The 23,476-nt window shown below is 35.8% G+C and overlaps 1 protein-coding gene across 5 annotated transcripts in view; it reads left to right on the forward strand.

Moving 5' to 3' along the window:
* The window catches only part of arid3c (AT rich interactive domain 3C (BRIGHT-like)), a 60,733-nt gene that overhangs the window by 23,099 nt on the left and 14,158 nt on the right, over positions 1-23,476 (forward strand). For 3 of the 5 annotated variants that reach the window (XM_043240263.1, XM_043240259.1, XM_043240261.1), the window contains 2 exons: positions 17,932-18,004; positions 18,233-18,247. In XM_043240263.1, the coding sequence (XP_043096198.1) occupies positions 17,932-18,004; positions 18,233-18,247 (88 nt within the window). The remainder of the gene's footprint in view (positions 1-17,931; positions 18,005-18,232; positions 18,248-23,476) is intronic. The other 2 variants (XM_043240260.1, XM_043240262.1) reach the window with 1 other exon arrangement.

Genomic DNA, 23,476 nt, shown 5'->3' on the forward strand with positions numbered 1-23,476 from the left:
TTCTTTTTCTTTCTTTCTTTCTTTTTTTGTAAAGGTCTTATTCAGTAATATATTCGGACTTGGTTTATCCTGAAACACTAGAAGCTACTCTATTCATTTATTTGTATTCATTTCAGTTTGTTGTTTCGTGTCTCCTGTCACACAAAATGAAATTGAATATACATGTTAAGGTCGTACAGAGTTCCCTTATGATTAAATTCTTAAGAAAAGCAACTTGTTTCTTATCAGGTAATGATGTAAGGCTTGCCAGAAAGAAACATGTATTATGAGAAGCGATTGTGATGGGGTGAGGCGTGTTTTATAATGATGAGATTCTATATACGGACATGAAACTCAAACATCTTTCTCAGTGCACAAATTGCCATGTAGCTTGTAGACTGTCCTCGCTGCAGATCAGTTTTGAAGCAGCCTTTAGACAAACAGTTTTATGCTTTTTCTTGTATGAAATGTGTTTTAGTTATAATGAAGTGTATTGCTGTCCTTACTACTAATCACAGCGTTTTAGGGCGTAGATATCTCATTCATCTGAAGCAAGCCAATTTCCCTGAATTTATTTTTTTTATCATTGAAATATGACAAAGTGACCTTCTATTTGTTATTCAAAGGCCCGATTCACAAAGCAGGAAGACTTAATTGTTGTGTTAGGCCAGTAGTATCATATGAAAGCCATTTTCTTGCCTCTGCATACATTTACATTCATTCAGCGCATAATACGATGAAAGTCTCCTCATTTATGTTCAGCCAGGTTAATATTTGAGTATAAATTATGGGTGTTATTAGGTAAAGCAGAGGTCACTGTGTACTTCAGATAAAGACACACAGCATTTTTTTAGGTTTAATGGTCTGTATAAAGCACATGAATGAATATTTTATCACAGCACATTAAACCACCCTGTTAATTTAGGAGTTAAAACATTAGGCTAAAGCTAAAGCGGTGGCCCCACTCACACACAATGGGCTGTTGACATTTATACTAGACTGGGGGAATACATTATATGTGAAATGTAAATGATCTCTCTCTTTATTCGTTTCAAAAATCGAGTGATTGCATTTCAGCAGACTTTGTTGTGCTCATTTAGTTTGAAATACAAGTACAAAGTGTTTTATTCCAGTCGCATGAAACCTGGCAGAGCTACACTGCATGTGAACCTAAAAAAAAAAAAAAGAAAAGGTATGGGCCAGGCTGAATGAATGCTTTAGCTGTGCTGTCATGTTGCCGGCCTCAAAAACACATGTATGTACAGCAGGCGGAAAGCTTTGATGTCACTAATCATGCCTAGAGTCACTGGGTTTAAACAGCAGCAAATGATTTTTGATGGTCTGGGCTCTCATTAGTAAAAACTTAATTAAAACATTAGTGGAGCAGAACATACTTGCTCTGGGAACATGTTTTAATAGGGAGTGTTCAATTATAGAGTGATTCATGCTTTATAAGTTGCTGACTGTTATTTGTAACACAAGATAAGTGATTGTGAGTGTAGTGGTGGAACGCACAGTTTTGCTATACGCTATTTCAGTTATTCCAGTTTCTTATAGACATATATGGAGGATTTTATTTGGTCAGTGGACATGAGCAACTACTACAGCGTGCCTGTGAGCAGGGGCCCAATCCAGGGCCTAGCAGGCTATTGAACATTGCCTTCATTGGGGCTTTTCCTCATGAGTATTTATGTTATGTGTTTCAGAATTAAAACCTCACACGTCTGCTCTGTTGGTTGTATGACGTGTTACATGTCTCTGGCGGGGGATGGGCGGCATCTGGGCTCCTGGTTTGTATAGGGTACAAAGTTGCTCACTGTTATTTAGTTAGCCTATTTAGTCTTCATTTTTATTCAAAATATAGAATTATTGCAACCATTGTTTCTGTTTTACAGTGTTGGTTTAACATAGTGGTGTTTATACGTTGTACATAGGGAACAAAATGTTCCTATAGCTTAAGGACAGAGAAGAGCTGTTCATTTGTGTTTACGTAGAAACCCTGTCATGCATCTTGTTATCGTTTATGTGATAACAGCAATCAAAAATTGTCTATCTGTTAACACCTATTGAAAGAAAAATGCCAAATCGGTCATAACTGCTGCTCCCTTACTGAAGCCTGTGATGTAGCCATGGCTGCAGTGACACTTTCTTACCCACTTCTTCATTTTGCAACCGTTATTTATAATTGCCGTTATCATGGTTTCACATGACTGTAATGCTTGTCAACATAAATGTTGAAAAACATATCACAGTGGTTTCTTACTTTATCCTCTCAGTTGCTACATACTGTAAGGAGGCCGAGTAATCCAACAGGGCGACCGCAGACTCAAGTGTTTATCTCACTCATGCAGTCTCTTTTTTTATACATTTGCAAAACATTTTCTAAATTTAATCAGAACTTTACCAATCTATCTGCAAAAGTAAAGATAAATCCTGCATTTTCATTTTAGACCTGTTGACAAAAGGGCCTTTATAATGCGGGTAGAACAAGTGCATTGATGCAAGTTCTTTTCTATGTTTTATATTTTTAGAATAGATTAAGGAAGTTCTCTACACGCGCAGAAAAGACTGCAAGTTGAAGGAATTATAATGCGAGGTCAAAAACACATTTTAACATCCTCAGTGTTCTTGGAAATCCATTACCACTAACTATGCATTTTCCGCACTTGTCCAGACATCACATGCTTTTCATTTAGCGTTAACCTTTTTCTTTTGTCCCAACACATTCATTCAGGACAGGAAGCATTTCAGGGGGGCAGCAGAATTAACTGAGGACATTAAGCACAGCCTGCATTCTTTACAGGCGGCTAGCGTGAAGCAACATCACGATATCAAATGCTTAATTGTTGATTCTCGGAAACTTATTAACATTTTAATTTGGTCAGGGTGTTCTTTGTGCCTGCTCAGGTTAGTCATTCAGAGAGACTGCCTTTAATTTAGCATGTGGTTTAGGTTTTAGTTGGTCGAGTCTTATGAAAAGCAATGTTGATAGGATTTCCTTGAAGACTTTTTGATGTCACGATTACAAAAATACTGATGAATGTTAAATATTACAGTTGCTTTGTTTTAGCTTCTTTACTAAATCTAATGAACTGTAACTGAAGTGAAGCGATTGTTCGCTGATTGGTGTGCACGATAATAAAATTTTCCACTCTAGTTGAATTTTTCAACTTGCACAGGAGATGCGATTGGGGCGAATATTGCTTGTTTACAGCAAACATGTCAACCGAAGCAAATTTACGTTTGTTCGCTTCGCATTGGCTGCGTATGTAACCTAATCACTCCATTAATTAAATTGGCTTTTAATGTGCACGCACCATAAGTCACTTATGTCAGGGATGCAAAATATATTGCTGCCATATAGGTTATTTTATTAGAGATCTCAAAATTAATATCCATTTTTTCACATTGCATACAATATTTTAATGTTTTGATACTTAAATTGACAAGCAAAACAATTAATTTTAATGCTCTTTGATTAATAACCATGATAACAGCAATTATAAATAACGGAAATAATTATTAACTAATCTGTATCGTCCAGAATTGAAAAACATTTAGCATTTTCACATATGTTGCATTCATTTCTGAATCACTAAGCAAACTGTTATTCTCAAAGTAAAACCACAATCCATGCATCAGGCCTATGTCAGTGGACAGAACCCATAACATACAGTAAAAAGGAGATCCAGCTCTGGGGGGCTCATGTGAATCAGACCTGACCCCTGTGCATCAGCAAAACTGAAATATGGAGCAGCTTCCATGCAGCCGGGAGCCAAAAGGCCTCATTGTTTGGCCCATTGAGTGTTCTTGCTGAGGTTGCATTTGCACTGTTCTGTGGATGTGGCCCCGTTCTGCCATTTGTGTTGTATGCAACGATTAAACATTTGCCTGCTTCGTTAGTCTAGCATTCGACACGTGTAATTGGCCTGAGCTCAGGAACAGGAACTCTCTCCTGGCCCACAGCAAATATGAATGTTTAGCATGTTAGCATCACAAACTTGCTTAAAATTATAAATGTGGAAGAAATTGGAATATTAATAAGGAATATAGATTTTTTTTTTTTTTTTTACAAGACTCCACAGTAGAGTGTGAAGTTCGATAGGAAAGGAATCGGGTTTGGTCATCACGATCACACCTGTTTTTGCTGCTAGCGGGGCTCTGGCTTTTAGCTCTATTTTTAATGACAGTGCTGGACATTCCAGTTTTCATGTGGGGATAATTAGAGACATGGCCTTGGGCTTGGAGGGTAAACATCACACAATTACAACAGGATGGAGGAGGGGCCCCAGTCACTGGACGAAAGAAATGATGAGGGACAGAAAATGCTTAATGACGGGATGGTGTGGGAAAACGCCACAAAGATTCAAGATCTGCTGAACTCCAAAATGAAGCGCCCCTCCCTTGTATTTGTCCAGACACATAGAAGCTGTTGCTCAGAATGGAACTGAATGTTCTCTATAGCTGTACAATGTTCTTATCAGTTGCAGGATCGGATTCTAAATGTGCTCTGTGGCAAAATTGCTCACAGGCATTCTATACATTGTTTTCTGATGTTGTCACTGGACACAGAGCTGGGCGTGGCTTATTGGTGTCAGCCGATCATACTGTGCCTCTTCCATCGATTGTCATGCAGATCATCAAACGTGTGGTGGAAAGCAGTTGTTGAAATGCTGGGCCGAGAAGAGGCTTTTGGATTGTCACTGAAATTATTACTTATTTAGAGGAGATTGACAGCTTCATTAAAATGTTAGAAGTTCAAGTAACGTAGCTACACTTAATGCGATATACAGTGGGTGTGATTTATGTTTTAAGATAAAGTCTAAAAAGCATCTATGTTTGTTTATGTAATTATTTATTAGTTTATTTGCCCCTTGGAAGACTTCAGTGTGTGTGTGTGTGTGTGTGTGTGTGTTATGTCTGATATAATCAGCAGTTTTTTAACTGCTGTTTATATATATCTACCGCTTAAATTATTTGATCAAAAATACATTTTTACTGTATTAGTGTTCACTTTTTTGTAAATGTGAACTGAAAACAGAAAAAACTCTGATAGCAGTTTGGTTTTAGCAGTAGAATTTTAGAGTGTATATATTGTAAATATCACCCTGTGTTTGTGTGTGTGTGTGTGTGTGTGTGTGTTTCTATTTTTCTTCCTCATTAAATTTTATTAAACAATACATTTTTAAATACCAAGAAGACATTTTAGAGCTTTGGCCTAATTTCAACACTAATGAAAGGTGGTAACATTAAAGGTCAGTTAACTCAAACATGAAAATCAGCCTGTGATTTAGCTCACCCTCAAGGCATCCTAGACATTCTTCTTTCAGACGAATCCAATCTGAGTTATATTAAAGTTGTTGTTATTATTAAAGTTATTGTCCTGGCCATGCCAATGGTTATCATTGCAGTGGGTCAGGGGGGTTTTCTACAGTCTAAAAGAAGTGTGCACATCCATAATAAAACACGCCTCTTATCTGCCTCAAACAGTTTCTGCGTACAACAGATAGGGGTGTAACAATAAATTGATTAATCTAATGCATAGCAATTCTCTCTGGAATCGATTCTGAGCTTAGTTTTAAAAGCTGATGGCACTGCATGCTTTAGAAACAGCTCACTTTGGGTTCCTTACATACACCACTTAGAATTAAAATAATCATTCATAAAGTTCAAAAAGGTTGAAGCGAATTACAAGAGCGTTCACAGTGGGTTGTGCTTATATTAATCGCCATCTAAGCTCAGAATTGATTCAAGAGTGAATCGTGATGCATTCGAAAAATAACAGAATCAATCCATGAATCGATTTAACATTTGAACATTTGAAATATGAAATGATTGAAATATGCATGGATTCTCTATAGGAGGTCTTTATTAATCGCGAAGAGCCATGAGAGGCACATTTTATTATGGATGCACATACTTTATTTGATGTGTTTTGGACTGATGAACTGAAAAACCCACCCACCATGCTATGAAACCGCCTGAAATAGCCAGGATAATTTTTTATATAACTACAGGTGGATTCATCTGAAAGAAGAAAACCCAAGATGCCTTGAGGGTGAATAAATCAGCTAATTGTGAGCTAATTTTAATTTTTGGGTGATCTAATCCTTTCATACTCTTCCATGATAAAATATGTTTTTCTTTTTTTTTTTAATTTATCAAATTAAAAATTATAATATATACTATTGAAAATAAATACTTCACATTAGTAAAAAAAAAAAAAAAAAACATACACACAAGTGATAAACCTCATCAAAATATATAATTTAAATAAAATTAGTTAAACTGGCTGTAGGAAAAATTCCCCAGTAGTACAGACCAATATTCAAGCTTTCATAAATGATCTTCACTCTGACATGTGCCAATGCAGACAGCAGAAACACTCCTTGCATCCTCATCACTGTTTATTGCATAAATCATGTCTGACCCTTGTCTTGGCTCAAACACAGGTGAAGGCCAGAGATGTAGCTTCTTTTCCTCTTGTTTCATGTCTGCATTAGAGATCATGACGCTCCCCCATCTCATGCACGCAAACACAAATCACTAGCCTTTTATTTCCCATGAAGACCTTGAAGACCAGGGGAGCAAATGACATTATCACTACAGAGCCCTGCCTCCTCCCCTCAGTAAAACAAAGCCCTTGTCTCTAACAAGCACCTTATTGTACAAGGCTGTGCTGAGTCTATTTTTCCATAAATTAATGATTGGGGGAGGTGATCAATATATCAATGGTACAGTCTTTATGTCAGCCTCTCTTTGTGTTGATGCTGTGTGGGTCATCGCTACAGCATAATGATGCAATTATTGATTAGCATTTAAAGGCTAATCCATATGATATATTTTCTCATGAGTTTGCATGTGCAGGTTCATGACCTGCTTTCTGTCAGTTTTTTCCCAATGTGTGAGCACTATAAATTTGTTAACCAGCTTTACAAAATGTTGTCACAAAAGGATATCTTTCCACATGGTTCTATGCCCTGTCAAATTAATATTCTTTTTCACATCTTCTTGTGCTTTAACGGACAAATGTACGTGGCTAGTTTGAACATTTAAGTGATTTGAAAGCATTCAAGAACAAGAAGACACAAATATCTGCTCCGTTCAGCGTGTTCTGTGAGCACAGATCGCACACAGAGAGACAAATGCATACAAAAGTGTGTCCAAATAACCATCTTGGCAAGCATCCTAGTCGGTTATTCAGTTATCTCTTAAGTGAACATAAATAGCTTTAAAAAGTCAGATGTGTATCTCTATATTGGATCCATGCATTGTGTTTAAAATGATTGTGCCTAATTTAGTTTACCAGCTGCTGTTGGTGTCCTTAATGTTAATCCAAAAAAAGAGTTAAAGAGAAAATCACTCACTTTTGCAGCAATGCAATGACTAATCTATTTATAATTTATACAGTCAAGAATATGCAATGTACCCAAAAACCTAAAGCATTGTTTAATTTGTGTCTTTGGTCCGTTTATTCTATTTATTTGTGCTGTTGTTTGTGATAAATTTGTTCTTGTTTACCAGGTGTTCATTTGTCTCGAAAATAGTTTAAACATATTTGTTAAGTTAGAAATTGGAATTAACAATTGTTAAATTTTACTTGTATTTGACTTGTATTGTATCAGACAAGTTTATTTATTATAATACCAGGGGTAAAAAAACCTTTTTTTCTTGTTATGGCAAATACATTTTTTTAAGCCTCAATGTGGTGATGGATTTTTCATTTTTTGCATTTTTGAAAACACAAAGGATTTAAGTTTGCTGCATTTTCATTATCTTTGTTATTATAATGATTTTAGTTTGTAATGTGCAGGCATGAGTCATCCACTTAAATTTTTTCTTGGTAGTTCTTGTGTGTCATTTGTCTAATGTAGTCCAAACCTGTTCTAATTTATCATGTTATGAGCTATTTAATCTGAAAGCATGACTCCTATCAGCATGCCTTTTTCATGTAAAGAAAATGCTTGGGAGTGGAATCCATCCATCATACACACGCCCACGTTTGTCACATGAATTGTGTTCAAAAGATGTTCTTTAACCCATTTATGGGGACACATTGAATAACTGAATTAACCCACAGTTGAATAATTCCCTAGAAGTGTGTGCTTATCTATCATGATTAGATGTCCCATTTTTATAGGTAATGGGAGACAGGTGGAATGTTATGTTGTGAAACCTGGTTTCATAAGAGCTTATGATGTGTTAGCATGGGTCGTAATTAATTCTGAGGGAGCAGCGAGAAATGACATGTGAAAGAAATCTGTTTTGTTGCTAATTACAACAGGAGACATCAGGCAGGATATCTAAGATTGACAGTGATAAACTGATTCAGCCAAATGAATTTCATAGGGCCAGAGGGCATGTGGCTTTGAAGCAAAAATGAATGGAAAGCTTGTAATAATATGGCTGAGTCATTGTATACAACTAAAAGCAACGCTAGAAAAAAGAAAGTGAGTAGGAGAGGTGTGTGTTCTTTATTAACCTTTGGCCTTTCTAGACATACGCCTTTCATGTGTGTGCAAACTGAAAAATCTCTTTTATACACTTAAATGGTAAAATACTTAAAAAAGAGAAAGTGAACGTGTGTCCTGTATCAATAAATGTGCAATGTTTTTCTTATATCGTTCATTTAGATGAGCTCACAGCATGTTATTATAGACATAATTTGCAGTCGTTGAAAAGACACTGGTGTCATAGGTGCAGGTATTCCTATACTTGCTATTAGTATACAATAATCTCTGCCTAAAAACCAAAGCCTGATGTTTGACTAGTGGTTTATTCCATGTCGCTTTTTATTAAAGGGATAGTTCACCCAAAAATGAAAATTCTGTAATTACTCGCCCTTATTCAAGACCTTTGTTCATCTTCAGAAAACAAAATAAAAAAATATTTTTCATGCATTATGAGAGCTCTCTGACCCTCCCAAAGACAGCAAGGATCCTAACGCAATTAAGGCTCAAAAACGCAGCAAGGAGATCAGTGTGAAATCAGTGGTTCATCCGCAATGTCATAAAGCTATGAGAAAACTTTTTGTGTGCAGAAATCAAACAACTCGATAAACTGTTTGTCTCCCTTACGTCAACATAGCAGCGTGTTAAAGAGTATCACATATGTAAACAATAATTCTACTTTAGATACTGAGTTACAGCTATGTTAGTTTAAGGTGGCTCTGTCAAAATGTCATATTCAGTAATATGACACCACAGTATCATTACCTTATTGTTATGTTACTAATTCTATATTATTCTATATATTCTATAATATATGTAATATATATATATATATATATATATATATATATATATATATATATATATATATATATATATATATATATATATATATATATGTGTGTGTGTGTGTTTTAGAAAATGCTATTTTGGTAATTTATACTTCTTACTGTATCTCTTTCTCTCATGTTTCAATTCTAGTCTGCTTTCTGTAGCCAAATGCTGTGAGAAAGATCTACTGAACATTGCTTCTCCTGTAGTCAATATTTGTAGGCCTTTGAAGGAGAGATCAACCGATATTGAATTTAACCGATAGCTAGTTTTCGACCGCATTTGCCGATAACCGACTAAATTATAGTTTTTTAAATGAATACCGGATAAAAAAATGTAAACAAAAAGAAGGTGGAGGTGTTACCCTCCTGATCATGTGAACACATTACATTTTCTTTTTCCTCAGAAATTCTGTGTTGTGTATCAAATGAATAAAAGGAATAAAACATCTTTAAATGATTGAAAATCAAACTTTATTTATTTTTAGCAAACAAGGGGAATTTACTATTCAAATAAAACATGGAAGAAATGTTGTTGAAGCATTACTTAAAATTTTTTTTATGAGTTAATGCTTATCAGATGAGTTAATGCTTCACTAGACACAGAGGATAGTGGAGGAGACAGGAACGTCTTTGCCAGATGTCCTGTTTCATTTTTATGCCACCACTGCAGAGGCATGTCACTTTTTTCCCTGACAGGCTCTGACAAGTAGCACTCAAGCTTAAGTCAAATTTATGGTAAAATTAAACACTTGACTCGGATTTGCGTGTACTTTTGCCACTATTATTTAACCGTTTGAGGTACTGCTAGCATCCTCTCAGCCTTTTTGTCAAACATGCTGCATTGGAGAAAGAACGGCAGTATCTAGCTAACAAATGAATTAACATGTACTGGAGTGTTTTGTATCCACACCTTTTCACTGTCTGTATTTTAAACGTGCATCTGAAATGTCAGTGTTGCCCGTGCACTGCGCTCTCTCCAGGCAGCTCACAGTGTCACGTTTCAAACAAATGCACGTGGTTCTAGTGATTTTTGCCTCTAGAGGCTGCTTTCGCCAATAATATTTTGGCTCTCGCTCTGTATAATAACGGACTCTTCACATTCACTCCAGCAGTGTATGCAACTCAGAAAAATATCAACGTAGATTTTTGCCGATAACCGATAATCGGTTACTTGAAAAATCTAGGGAGTCAGATAAAATGTTTCCAATTCAAAATATGTATAAGCATGTTTTGGCATGCTGAGAAAGACAAAGGTGGATGAAGATGTACTGGAAGTGGTAAAAGAGCAGATGGCCTTATCTATTCATCTATTCATTTGTTTATACAATCAGTTTTAAAGTATTTGTTCAGTGATAAATGATTAGTTTTACTAAATAATTGTTCTGTATTTTAGAGCTTATTTTTATGTGAGGTAAGTGTTAAGAAAGGCTACCGTAGATTGCAAACATAGACAAATAAATGTGCCCTTATTTCATTTTATTTCCTAGATAGATAGATACATAGATAGAAAAGCAAAACTAAAACCTTGGTGCATAGTGGGAACTTGATGTGTCATCAGAATTTCTGACCTTCCTAATAGGCTAGTCATAACCTAGATTAGATGCCTCTAATCTGATAAACTTTGGAAAATCCAGCGATTAATTCTTACTCAGAAGCACTTATTTTATCAGTTTAGTACCTTGTAAATATGCCTTGGTTTCCAGGAGGATTGATAAAACAGATGCGTTCATAAAGCCAGTCAATCAGATTAGAGCTTGCCAGATCTTGCAAGCTTTTCAGTTTTTCGTGTACAATCCATAAGACGTTCATTAAACGCACTCTGTACAGCTGTAAGTAGTATACGTTCCACTCTGGACACAATATCGAAACATGCAACTCTTAATTGAAACTCTTAATTTAAAACACCAGAAAGATACACCACAAAAGGCCTGTAAACCTTTGCAATATTTCAAAAGCATCTTTTATTGCTTGATATAGTTAATGAGTAATCAAGAATGCAATGTACAACTGGGTCATATGGTACATAGTAGATTCTGATTTTATTCTGCATAATAAAGCTTTATCAGTTTCTCCCCGGTCTTCACTGAGTTTATGAGCCTATCGCATTTAATAGTCTAAAGAAAAATCCAACAATCAGCCCTGTCTGATACTTTATGTGTAAGATGATAAATCCAGTATGTAGAGGCTGTAAATTCAGGCCCTTACATTCTCTATACATCCTCTCAAAGGTCAGGTTGGAAATAGACATAAAGCCACGGACTGTAATCCAGGACCAGTGTACTGTCAAGAGAAAAGACAAGGCATTGATGGATGGATACATGCTTTTACATTAAATTATTGATGGAAAACAAACATGCAGAAACCATTCTGGTCAGACGATGTATAATTCATAAGGCTCTGCTTGAGTGACTATGAAGATTTGCTGTGTTTTTGACTAGTAATTAAAGAGTGAAATGTGAGTGCTGAGCAGTTTTCCGCCTAATCCCTTAATTGCACTATGGGGGTTTGCCATTAAAGTGACTTAAATTCTGTCAAACAACCCGCATTTTCCCTTTTTTCTTTCTTTTACCCCTAGATGAATGAGGTCAAACTGTGGCTCTTGCACAGTGAATTTCATTCATGTCAAAGGTAAAATTATCAGAAGCAGATGTGACAAAGTAGCAGATGCAAAGACTGAAAAAAGGGTCCCATTTAGTTGCCTTTTTACATCCGATAATCTCTGTGGAGCTTGAGGTCAGGCAGAGCAGCTTCAGGCGTCTTTTGCAATCTCAGAGACAAAGCGTCAGTCCTCAGATCACACAGTAAAACACAATGGTGAAGGACGGTTGATGAACCATTCCCACATTCGCCCCTGTGGCCCCTCACCATCATGATGAAAACAGAAGCAGCGGTTGATTCTGAGGCAGGATTGTGTGATATGGTTTCTTGTACTGGCCAATGTATATATATATATATATATATATATATATATATATATATATATATATATATATATACATTTATATATTTAAGAAAAATATTTTTATATATACATAAGGAACCAATGTAATAATGATAATGATACGATCGGTCTGCACGCAAACAAAGCCAAAAGCTAGATATTTTAGGCAATATAGATATCCTGCACAAGATGCATGTGGAAAAAAAATGGCACGTATGTCACTCTATAAATATACACAGTACACACACGTTTTATTTATGTAATTTCTTTTTGGAGGCATGAATAGATGTGGCGATAAGTTGTAATATGTGACTTTGATCCACACATAATAGAATCTTGTGAAGGCTTCCAAGAGATAACTGTTCAGTTGATGGCAGCCTGCCTCTCTAAATCAAGAGCACCTTTAAAAGATAAAGGACTGACTGAACCTAGTGTGAATGTTTTTGGTGGCCATGTTTGAGCATGATTAATGTGTGATAGATCAGCAGAACTCTCTCTGATTAAGTCTTCTCTTAGGAATATATCTGCTTTTTAGGATTCAGTTTACTGGGTTTAATTAAAAAATATATTACATCACAAATCTTATATTTCCATCTAGTATTTTACATAATTAGCACTTCAGTGAAATACTTCAAAACAAAATTGGGTTCAAAATAGCAGAATTAAGAGCAGAATTTATAATAAATATCAAATACTTGTAGAAGTAAAATCAAAGTATTTAATATAATTAAAATGAATACAAATGTAAATTTAATTTTATTAAAATAATTAAACAGTATTACTGTTAAGCAGAATAATAATAAAGAAAAATTGTATTAATAATTTTTTGTTGTTGCAATTATGACCTGTTATTTTATTATAGACACAGAATAATAGTTAACAAAATATTAATTATCAATATTTGCTTTTGTTTTAGTCTGTGAAACAGCCATTGCTTTCATTTCAGGCGATGCACAGATTTTTGAATTCCCACAGCAGTGTTGTACACAATAACAGTTAGTTTAGTCTGCGCAAAGGTCCACGTTAAACGCAGAAGGGCCTTTCTCACACCTCCCACAGGGGCACCCTGAGCTGGCCCTGTAAAATAACACTTAGCTCTGCCAGTACATGCTCAACTCACTGCCACTTTATCCAGTCCGTCAGCTCAAGTACCCGGGCAAATCCCATTAGGAGGAACTCCATCAAGGAAAGACAAAGATCAGCTCTTCATATTAGCTTACACATCTCATTATGTCAGCTGAGCTCGCTGCAGAGCTACACACTGTTGCGAGGATCGGGGCGGGGGTGTGTGTGTGTGTGTGTGTGTGTGTGTGTGTAATGGAATGGAAGCAGCATTGGCAGTCAGCCAGTTTGGACCAGTGCCAGCGTGACCAGTCGTGTTGTTCTCTAATTAACTCCTGCTCCCTTGCGTCGGTGCTTCTCACACATTCAAACACACACAGGCACATTAAGCCCAGCAGTTTCCCAGGAGCTCTGGAAACCGGTGCGCGCACACACACGTGTCCGCACGCACTATCGGTGCCACACACAATGAAGAAGCATCTTGTGATCAATTCTGTTGTCATGGGATTTTTTTTTCTCCGGTATTGATGCTTGTTAATTAGCGGTTTGTTAGCACAGACGGTGATTGTTAACCTCAGAATGATTTATTCCACCAACTTTTTGTTCTCAATCTCACAGTGGTCCATAATACCAGTCATTAAAAATATATATATATACAGCACTCGCATTTTTTTGAGCTTTAGTGCTTCTAGTCTTAGTTTACCCTTACGAGAGAAAACGTATGTCTGGTCATTATCACAAAATACTGGGCGACCAGATCACCCTGAAGGGATTGTTTTGCAGTAATGACCATCTGACTGTATATTATATTGCACAGCTGTTTACTAAATGAATAAATAAATGGACATGAAATATTGATTTTAATTGAAAGTATTTTATAATGCGAGAATAAAGAGACTGTAACCTGGTGTAGAAAGGCAGTCAGGTACACAGTTTAGTTTGCCACTTCTCACTCAAGGGCTTCAAGATAACTTCATTAAATAAACAAAATAAGCATTAAAGTAAGATAAAACAACTAAAAATCAAGATAGGACTCACATTTTAATTTAAGTTTTTTTCTTTGAATATTTAAAGCACTATTTCTCTACGTTCTAGTCTTTTAGGGTATCTTAACTAGTTGTTTATGAGCATGAATATTTGCAATTTATTAGTAATAATTAAGCACATATTAATGCCTTATTCTGCATGACCTTATTCCACATCCCTAATTCTACTCATACCTAGACATAACAATACCTTAACTTAACTACCTTACCTTAACTAGCAATAAGCAGCAAATTAAGAATTAATTTGTTAACATAATTTTTATTCTTTTTATGAATATGCATTTTCTAGTGATTTTGTCTGAAATATTTTATCAGGTAGAAATTCCTAATATCCTACTGTAATAATCTACTTGTAAGGCAACAAAAATGTTGAGAACAACCGATTTAACACCCAGTTAAAATTGTTAAAATATTTGCCACAATTGACCGACCAGGTTATTTGAAACAGTTGTTTTTGCAAAAATCAAAATGAAAAAATGCCCACTAATACAAGCTATATTATTGTGCTTTATTTCAAAATAATAATACATTGCATTTTTGTCTTTCGTCAGTGCTGTAGCCAGACTTTTGAATGAGCACACCCACGAGTATAACATCGGGTGTGTGTTATTTGCAAGGTCACAGAGGTTATGAGGTATAGAACTAAAAGCATTTTCAAACTTTTAGGTCAACAGTCAGTCCCTCTGCTGAGCCTCCAGGTTTTGGTATGACATGTAGCAGCTCCGGACTGCCTGAAGCTCCACTTAACGTGGGTTCAAAGTCATAGCCCAGCTCCCTCTTCATCGCTTTTGACAAAACGAATGATGTGTGTGTGTTTTCAGTCACAAAGAATGTCACCCTGTCACTGGCCCACCTACCCGATTTGAGGATTGAGAAACGATGTCTCTCATGGACGCTGTTTGTATAAACATAAGAAAAGTTTGGGGTTTTTTCTACTCCCGGTTCGAGAGTCTGTGTCCTTGATTTGCTGGTCTGGTTTTGTTTTGAAAGAGCTTGTAAAAATGTCTATATAGAAGTGAAAGGTTTCAGTCGTGTGAAAGTTTATTGTATTGAAGAGCTCCCTCTACTGAAATCCCGGTGAGATACTTCTTTGAGTATTCAGAGATGAGATTGAGATCTAGATTAATAGCGTAGTAAGGTTTTACTTTGTATGTTCTGCTTTCAGCGTGTTCTGAAAAACATATGTGTGTGGAATAATTCATAAATGACTCATATTTATCAGTGTCCACTCATATATACTTTTGCCTATACACGTTGAACCTGTAGTTACTGAAGATTTAGTCAGGGTGTGATCACATAGTGTCGCAGGAGCCTTGGGGGTTTGACACTTTAAGCAGCTTGTGTTATCTGAAACTACGAAAAATTATTGAGATGTTTCATAATGATCCCACTAAGTAAATCAGTAAGACCAGACAGGCTTGCGCGTGACTTCTGTAATGAGGACTTAAAACGGGCAGTTTAATTGAGGCCTTATATAATACACATATATTAAAATATGTATTATTATTATTATTTTTAGGTATGAAAAAAAGCTTAAATTGAATTACTAAGTAGTTACTCTATACAGCGTAGTCTAAGACCAGTGAAATGGTCTTATTTATGGAATTATATCCAATGTCAATGTGTAAAGTTAATCATTTGGATTGTCTGCTTTTGGTCGACATAAACCCCACATGTTTGTTTAAAACTAAAAATAGCTGTGTTAAAAGCAACCCTGTGCTGTGTGAAATATGGACAAACGCAGCGGTTGGGTTAAATGTTTAACCCCATCTTCAGGGTAATTTTATGTAACTCAACTGTAGCTTACAAATTGCTGTATTTCTACTGTAACGTGATGTCAAAATAGGTTGGAAATGAGCAATTATTCATTAATAATAAATGAACATTATATGTTGAATAAATAATTGAATAATAAACAAATATTTTACTACGCATTAATAATTGTTCATCTTTTAATTATTGCTGATGCCTCTAGTAATTATGTATGTGATTTGTATCATATTCTTCAGCTGTAATATATTATTTGACAAAATAGGACATGGGAATCTTATATTTCTTAGCATAATTATTATCTTCCTAAAATGTTTTACATTTCTCAACATTTTTCAAAATGCTTACTTTTTTCAGATATTTTTTTAGATTTTGAATTGCGGCTTATCGCTGTGACGTGACTGTATGCAATCGAACATAAAAGGTTACGCAACATAATCAGTGATTTGAAATTGTGAATTATTCCGGTCACACCAAGATTCAGATTCACGGGAGTCTTGTGAGACTACATGCATCAGTGCTCTGCATTCCTGCAGTAATAATGCTGGGAATAGAACTAATATGAGCATAATGGAGCACTCAGAGGTGAAGCGGAGCTCTAATGTATTTTCCATCTGTTAATATTTAATGCAATGTTGTAGACGTCATTACACTTTTGACTTAATTACCCCTTTACTGGTCACCCTAGCTTAGTGATGACCTCTGCAGCTGACAGTGTCACAATTACATCACCTCTTAATGAATCTTAATCAATCACTAATTTACTGTTACGGCACTTCAACTGAATTTCGAAGAGCGTTGCATAGATAATATATTGATTAGTGTAATTAAGATAAGAGAAAAAGAAACTTTCAATTTGAAATAAAAAATGTAATACTTAACACAGTAAGTCTTAACATAAGTCCCGGTGTATTGTTTTGCCCGACTTGCGCAATGTCCGTATTTAAATCTGCATACATTAAGAGAAGCAGGATTCTCGTGTTACACATTCTGTGCCTTGTTCTTCAGGGTTTACATTCTATCGCTCAACATCTCGCCGGGCAGTCGATCATATGTCATACCTTATGCATCGATATCCACATTAAACCCACGCATACGGACTACCACGTAGCAAGGAGAGATTTGTTTAAATTAACTTCGATTCAAATGTCAGCTTTGCTGCAATACGTCATGAAAGTATGAAGCACACAGACTTTGTCCGATCTCATCTATGCAGGTGGCTTTACAAGCTTTACTGCATTTCAGAGCTTCATTCCCATTTAGAGATTTTCTTCGCTCGTCGTATTTCGAACAGAAAGTGTTACATTCGCCCTGTACGCCTTGGAAATGTCACATATGGGTAAAAGCCTGTTGTTTCTTATTCACACTTTAAACCCACTGTACCTTTTTTCTGTGGCATTGATTGCATTGGTCCTTTAATATTGGTGACAGCTAATACACTCCTAAATGATCGGTTATTATCTCCGGGGCCTTGTTCCATGTGCCCCGCTGTTTCCAAAGGTCATCCCTCTGTCTTCCTGTATCGACCTGCTCGCCTGTTAACGTAGCCTAAGACTTATTGAAAGTGAAGGTTGAGGAGCATATTTCCATCAGGTTGCAGACTTCTCCTTCACGAGACGGCTTTTAAAAGGCTCTTTTGAGAATGTCCATTCAGAGAGAGGGGACAAGATTAGAAAACATAATGGATACGCCAATAAAGGGAAAAGCGGCCTTAAAATGCATGCGGTTTTTCCGTTGGCGCGAGCGTATCAGCATCTAGTCTTGATATGATATATTTATAGATGGAATGGGGGCGCTGTATGCGTAAAATTCGAGAAACACTAACAAAGCGTCTTCTTTTGGCTTCACAGCTGTACGAACTGGACGATGATGAGAAAAGGAAGGAGTTTCTCGATGATCTCTTCAGTTTCATGCAAAAAAGAGGTGAGTCCTGTTGCGTGCAGCTATTCAGAAGAAGCACACACCCTTTCACACCCACATTGCTAAAACGTATGTTACCTTTAGCTGATATTGTACAGATACGGATAATTATAGGGGTTAACGAATATTTGAACCTATTCCAGGTAAAATTGTATTTACAGATTGAAAACCAAATATGAAAAGAGTCACAGAGTTAATACAAGGCTTTCTTTATTTTTTCTTCTTTTATAGGAACGATGACAATAAGTAGGTTCGATTATACTTGTGTGCCACCTGTGTTTGAAAACAAAGCATCATAAATGGCTAACCACCCATCTGCGGTCTTGCCGACAATAGAAATGCAGGGTTTATTGTTTTGGTAAAGGCTGAGAATGTGGAGATACTATTGTGATAAGCTTTTTCAGGTTTCCTGCTTGAACCGTCCTTTTCTCTGAAGTGTTGCTGCCACTGTGGAGTGTTTCTGCCCCTGATGCTATCTGAAACAACGGCTTCTGCTGTTTGTTTTATAATTACTCTCAGATAATGTGAAAACATCCCTGAGGGGATGACCTTGCCACGGTAGGGAACCCAGCATCCTGGTATTATGTTAGCCGGCCGTGGCATAATGAATTTTACGCTTTATTGAGGAGGGAGGTACATCATCTGAGGAGTTTTTCCCACCGAGGTGTTTCAGCAGACATCAGCCTCCGATATTTTATAGAGGAAATTTAGAGGAACTCTAATGGCTTTGAATAATATGAGGAAGTTTGCAGCCTTTAATGATTTTCCAAGACAGAGCAGGGGCTATTTTAAGTGCACGGGACTGTTTTTGTTGTTTTGTGTGGCTCTGTTTTGGTAATAAGGTTTATGTTCGCTATAATTTTGGTTTAAATCCAAGTAGATTTTTTTTCCTAAACAAATAAAAACGTGCACATTTGTGTGGCTCTATTTTGGTAATACGGTTTATTTTCACCATCATTTCCTAAACAGTTAAAGACACATTTGTAGTGTCAGTGAACAAAATGTTTTACTTATTTTCATAGCTACAGATAAAATAAATAATTATAATAATCTAAAAGAAAAAAGCGCATTCTATTTTTTTTTTTCTGAGAAAGAAGAATTGCATAAGAAAGACTCTCTTGATCTATAAATGATGACAGGTATGCCTTGCTAACAGCTGAGACTGTGGCTTCCTTACACATAACACTTGGCAGTATCTCAACAAAATCTATGTAAATGTATTGTGGGGTTTTGCTGACCTTGCAGCCTGTCAGCAGCACAATATGTATTATTACTAAATAGCTCACAACATTTTGGCCGCTGACTGTTCAGAGCTCATTTTATGTTTTTATCAGTACACACTGTATATCAGTGCTATTATGTAGTTACATCCAGGTTGTGAAGGAGAGATTCAGCTGTGTTTGAAAATGTACAGTATTATATTACTTTAATTTCCTAATTATGTTTGTTTTTTATATTACTTTAATTTCCTAATCATGTTTGTTTTTTTATTCTATTAATGTTGTTATTATTATATTATTGTGTTTACATTTTAATTGTATAATTATAAGTTACAAAAAGTGTCACATTAAAATTAATATAGTTTATATCATTTTCAAAATGTACAGTAAAATAAAATGCCTAAAATAAAATATAGGCATTTTATATAATAAAATAATTTTTATACAGTAAAATAATAAGTCAAGAATATGGTCATGAAGTGAAGAATTAAGCGTTTAGAAAAGTATTTTTTATTATTATTATTATTATTACAAGATAAACATTTTAATAGTTGGAGAATACGTTCAAAATGTCTTGTAATATAAAGAAAATAAAATCTGAGCATTATTAATTATAATCTGTACATAGTGTAACTAATTCCATTTTAATTCAAAATGTTGCTAGTCTACATTTTACACGTATGATAAGTATGAAAAGCATCTTTTCTGAGGCTTTCCATACCAGTGACACATTTTTTGCAATACATTTGTTTATACATCATGTGTGGTCATTTTTGACTAGTCAAACCAACATATTGTCGTGTTTTAAGCAGAACCCCCTCTTGGTGCTTCGGTTTAGTGTTCGAGTCAGTTACAGGTCACGAGATATCTGATTTATTTTCCCTGAGAGGCAACAGATGACAGAGAGGGCTGAGTTGTCATTTAGCTCTTTCTCATCTGTTTGAATTTGTGATGACAGGAATGCAGGGCAGGTTTTATCGCGGTTCACGCTGTTGTTATTGCGCCATGGGCTAATCCATCCGAGACAGCCAGCGAGGAGTCACCCAGTCTGGTGATGCCATGACATAAAAATGCCTGAATGCAGCGAAGTGAAGCTCTTCCCGTCAGCTCAGGCATGAGATCAAATATAATTAAATCCCTGCTGCCTCTGTTCTTATGCTTGATGTCTAAATCTGTATTGACTGCATCGCTCAGGAAATCAGAACACCCGGTGCACTCATCAAGAGTTCACTTACATTCATACAGATTGGGTAAAATGTGCGAATGTTAGCTATCAGAACTAATTATTGAACAATCCCAGAGGTTTTAGAATGAAATCTTCTCTTATGTTATGGATTTTCTTCTCATAAATGAGTCTTTCAGCACATGATCTAGGTTACCTGCCATACTTGTTTTATTGTTGTGTTGTCAATCATGTCTCCATGGTGTTAAATGACCAAGAGGCTTTTATAGCTGTTATCATACCATGTAACTGACAGCATGAATAGAATGGGAACTCCCATTTAACCTCCACCATATTAGGTTTTGTCACTCAATATGGTGGTTCGTCAGTCACAGTAGCTACTATCCAGCGATACATGCTCAGTTAGGATGCTTAAAGGGATAGTTCACCCAAAAATCATATATATGAATTTCTTCCTTCAGGAGAATACAATCTGAGTTGTATTTTTTGAAGCCCAAGGGCAGTTCTGGGGTCACTGGGTGTCTGGGGGTGTGTGAATCTATGTCTGCCGTATAAAGAAAAATTGCATCTCTGAAAGTCTACACCTAGCATCTAAACATAAATATTCATGCTTGTTGTGTATTATTGTTAGCATTCGAGAAGTCGAAGTTACACTAGCACTAGGAGATATTTTGTCAGTGACTACGGTTATATTCCACGATCACTTAACACATGGTTGCTGGGGGTCTATTTTCCTTTACTTAGCAATATCAGACGTCTGTGCGAGCTTCAGCAGTGACAGGTGATAATTTGATAATCCTGAGTCTCAAGTTTTTTCATTATGGAGTGAAACCACTTGCTCCTGTGAGATCCTCAAACGCGCTGCCCCCTCTGAAATAAGGGTGTTCATTGCAGCGCACCGTTAGTGGTTTTTCTTGTTTGAAACTTGGTAAGGATCATATTCCAAATGACATGCTGCATATTATAAATGAGATTTCAAGACATATTTGGATAGAATAAGATTAATGCTATGCTGTAATTTGAGAAGAAAGCACAAACAGCTGATATCACGTTACAGCTCTTATTAAAAGGCGCACTTGCTAAAAGTGTTATTTCAGCTCTTTGACAACAAATATTTGTTCCCTGTCAAATACTGTCTGTACCACTGCACTGAATATTTCAAGGAGTAAAAGTATATTATTTTAGAGTTTTACTTCAGAATGCATTTCTGCTAAGGGTTCACAAACCCCTAGGGGTCGATGATAGTATTGGAAAAGGTTGGTTACATGCTGATATGATTGTCTTTATAAAAGTAATATACAATTAAAAATGAGCACATGACAAACAAATGATTGATTGCTTTTCCAGATGTTCTGAAATACGCTATATGTTGATAGACTAAAATAGCAAACTCACAGCTTCATGGCTTCATGACTATAAAAACGCTTTGTCAAATAATGTATGGTAACATTTAAATGTAATAGTTTTATTATTTGTTGTAACAATTGTAATTGTGTACTTTCTTCGTTTTACTTTCATCACTAAATGTTTTCTTAACTTGTGGCTTTTTTTGTAATTTGCTGTTAGAACTGCATATCCATTTTGTGGTCTTTAGTTCTCTCTTAAATTTACATATTAACTGAACGTCTGATGTTGGGTGACCAATAGCCTTATTTTGATATGTTTGACATGAGTAAGATGAACGACAGGATGCAAACGATCCACCTGCCGTTATTTTGGTAGGTAAATTTAAGCAGTACACTATAATAGAGAAAAGGTCAATGATTAGTGTTACCAAGTTCATATTTAGATCTTTGACAAGTATTGGTTACACTGCAATCTGAGCTCCAACCTAGTAAAGATTTCAGAGTGTAATTAGGACACACTGTCTTGTGTGTATTTTGAACTGCTGTGTATATTCACTGTGCCTGAAAATAAATGTTGTATTTGGTGCATGGCACAGAAACAAAAAAAAAATTAGTTTGCTTGTTTAAACAATCAGTAGTTTATTTACCCTCATGATGTATTTCTATTATGGAAAAGAGAGAATTTATAAAGTAATAAAGAACAAAAACATAAAGACAAATGTGTGAAATGTAGTATATATTTAAGTCTATATAATTATATGCAATAGATGAACTAAAATGAACAAAGCAGTGGTTCTCAAAATTAATATTTTGTTTTCACAAAGTTTCAAAAATGACAGTAAATATATTGAAGTAGTTTTTAACATCGACAATAATAATTATTTCTAAACAATCATGACTTTGAAAGCTGAAGTAATTGCTGCTGAAAATTGAGATTGGATATGACTGTGTAAATTGCTTTTTAAAATGTATTAAAATAGAAAACATTAAAAATTTTGAAATAACATTTTACAATATTACTGCTTTACTGTTTGATAAGATAATTGGAGTAATTTTAGTATTTTTTGTAATTGATTCGAGGAAAAAAGGACAATACAATCTTAAAAATTTCTTCTTTTGTGATTCATGAAAAGAAGTGATATGTTGCTCATTTTGTATAGTCGAAAATGCAAAATGTTTCCAAATCAGCACTTGCTTCTCCCGAATGACATTTTGCATCAGTTTGGTCACAGGATCAAATATCAGTTTGACGATAGTCAGAAAATGAAAAATCTGGCTGAAATCTTCTCAGCTTCACACTATGTGTCCGGAACACATTAAAAACCAATACACGAAAGGTCCCCCCCCGCTGTGAGTGAATTCATGCCAGGACTGATGTCCCCTGTAGGCCTGGCCTGAGACCAGAGGTCACTGGCCTTCCCAGTGTCCCCCGAACCTTGCCATCATCAATCATAACCTGTCAAATACGAATCGTTGGTCACGAGCCCCTCTGTGTACCGAGATGGCTGTATCTTTTTTCACATCAAAATGGCTGCCTCTATTTCACAGCTCAACACAAACAGTCCTGTGTTTAACTCCACTCATGGAAGAATGTAGATGATATTCTCTGCTCCCCCAGAGAGCTTTATATAGAAAGAAGTATTTATGACCAGCTGTTTGAGACCTGTAAATGAAACGTGTACTGCAAATTATACCTCTGTCAAGATGGAGATATCATGTGATTGCA

The sequence above is a fragment of the Puntigrus tetrazona genome, chromosome 5, assembly GCF_018831695.1.
Source record: "Puntigrus tetrazona isolate hp1 chromosome 5, ASM1883169v1, whole genome shotgun sequence".
In the NCBI taxonomy this organism is placed as follows: Eukaryota; Metazoa; Chordata; class Actinopteri; order Cypriniformes; family Cyprinidae; genus Puntigrus; species Puntigrus tetrazona.